This window comes from Arachis ipaensis, chromosome B03 (assembly GCF_000816755.2).
Source record: "Arachis ipaensis cultivar K30076 chromosome B03, Araip1.1, whole genome shotgun sequence".
NCBI lineage: Eukaryota > Viridiplantae > Streptophyta > Magnoliopsida > Fabales > Fabaceae > Arachis > Arachis ipaensis.
The window spans coordinates 18692097-18693292 of record NC_029787.2 but is presented as its reverse complement, the minus strand read 5'-3'; the positions used below and the strand labels follow the sequence as shown (position 1 = coordinate 18693292).

At 31.4% G+C, this 1196-nt stretch overlaps 1 protein-coding gene across 1 annotated transcript in view; it reads right to left on the bottom strand.

Annotated features, from left to right (window-relative positions):
• The window catches only part of LOC107634274, a 2079-nt gene continuing 1284 nt past the window's right edge, over positions 402-1196 (bottom strand). The window contains exon 3 of the mRNA XM_016337820.2: positions 402-801. Within this exon, the coding sequence (XP_016193306.1) occupies positions 624-801 (178 nt within the window). The 3' untranslated portion in view covers positions 402-623. The remainder of the gene's footprint in view (positions 802-1196) is intronic.

Here is a 1196-nt window from a genome sequence, read left to right as displayed (position 1 = left end):
GTCTTTTTTGGCCATCAAATAGTCAAGTTCTTTATCCTCTGTTCTTATCCTCACTCACATATTCTATGTTCATCATTATGATACTCCTTTTTCATCTCATCTTGCTTTTTCGTTTTGCCTCACTCTTCTCTGTCATCATCTTCCTCCTCCCCCACCACGTGTTTATACTTCCAATTTTCGAATCTCACTGCATTGCTACATCCTGTTTTGATTTTGTTGACAATTATTTTGTCTAGGACTACACCATCGTTCTACTCTTCTTTTTATGGTCTCACTAAGAGTGTAATTGGTCAGTTTTGATTACAAACCAACAAATCAATTGACAACAAATATCAACTAAATTAATTCTTATTTTATAGTTCAACTAAATTTAACTATAAAATAAAAATACACATCAAATGCAGAGGATAATTTGGTCATATACAAAATGGTTACCTTCCATGTTCCCCTTTTTTTAGTACACTAAGCATTAAAGTCAAGATACATTTTCTCTAAAGCTACACTTCAATTAAAAAAAAAAAGTGTAAAAAAAGAAAAGAAGAAAGAGCCAAACTACTACAAAAAGCACTAAAGCATGAGTGAATGAGTGTGAGTGAGTTCCAGATGTTTTTCTTAGTCACTAATTAAACACTAGAGGCAGTGGCAGAAACGTAATATGCAACACTGAATAGGCCATGAACAAAACAGAGAATTCCTCCAATTGAAAGGAAATGATGGTGTGAGAAGCCACATGAACCGTCTGATCTGTTGTTTGACATAGCCCCTATCACCAGCATAGACATTCCAACGGCCAACACAACCCTAATCATGATCAACTCCACATATCAAAAAAGAAAATGGTATAAATATCTATGAAATATTTGGATCTGAAATTCGCTTACAACCCAAATCATGTCTTAAAGGGAACAAATTATGCTTTGAGTTCAGTTTCATACGCTTAACCAAAAACATATGTTTACACTAACTTTATTAGATGAGGTGATACTATATAAGTGACACCCCATATTTATTAAGGTGATTGATATCACATTTTATTAAGGTGAATATTTTTATGATGATATCTTTATAAGATAATATTGTGTACCATTAGATGAATTGATATGTTTGACTAAATATATTTATATAATCATCTAAAGGTTCACAATATTATCTTTATATAAAGATATCATCATATGAGTATTTTTTTTATTAAATAT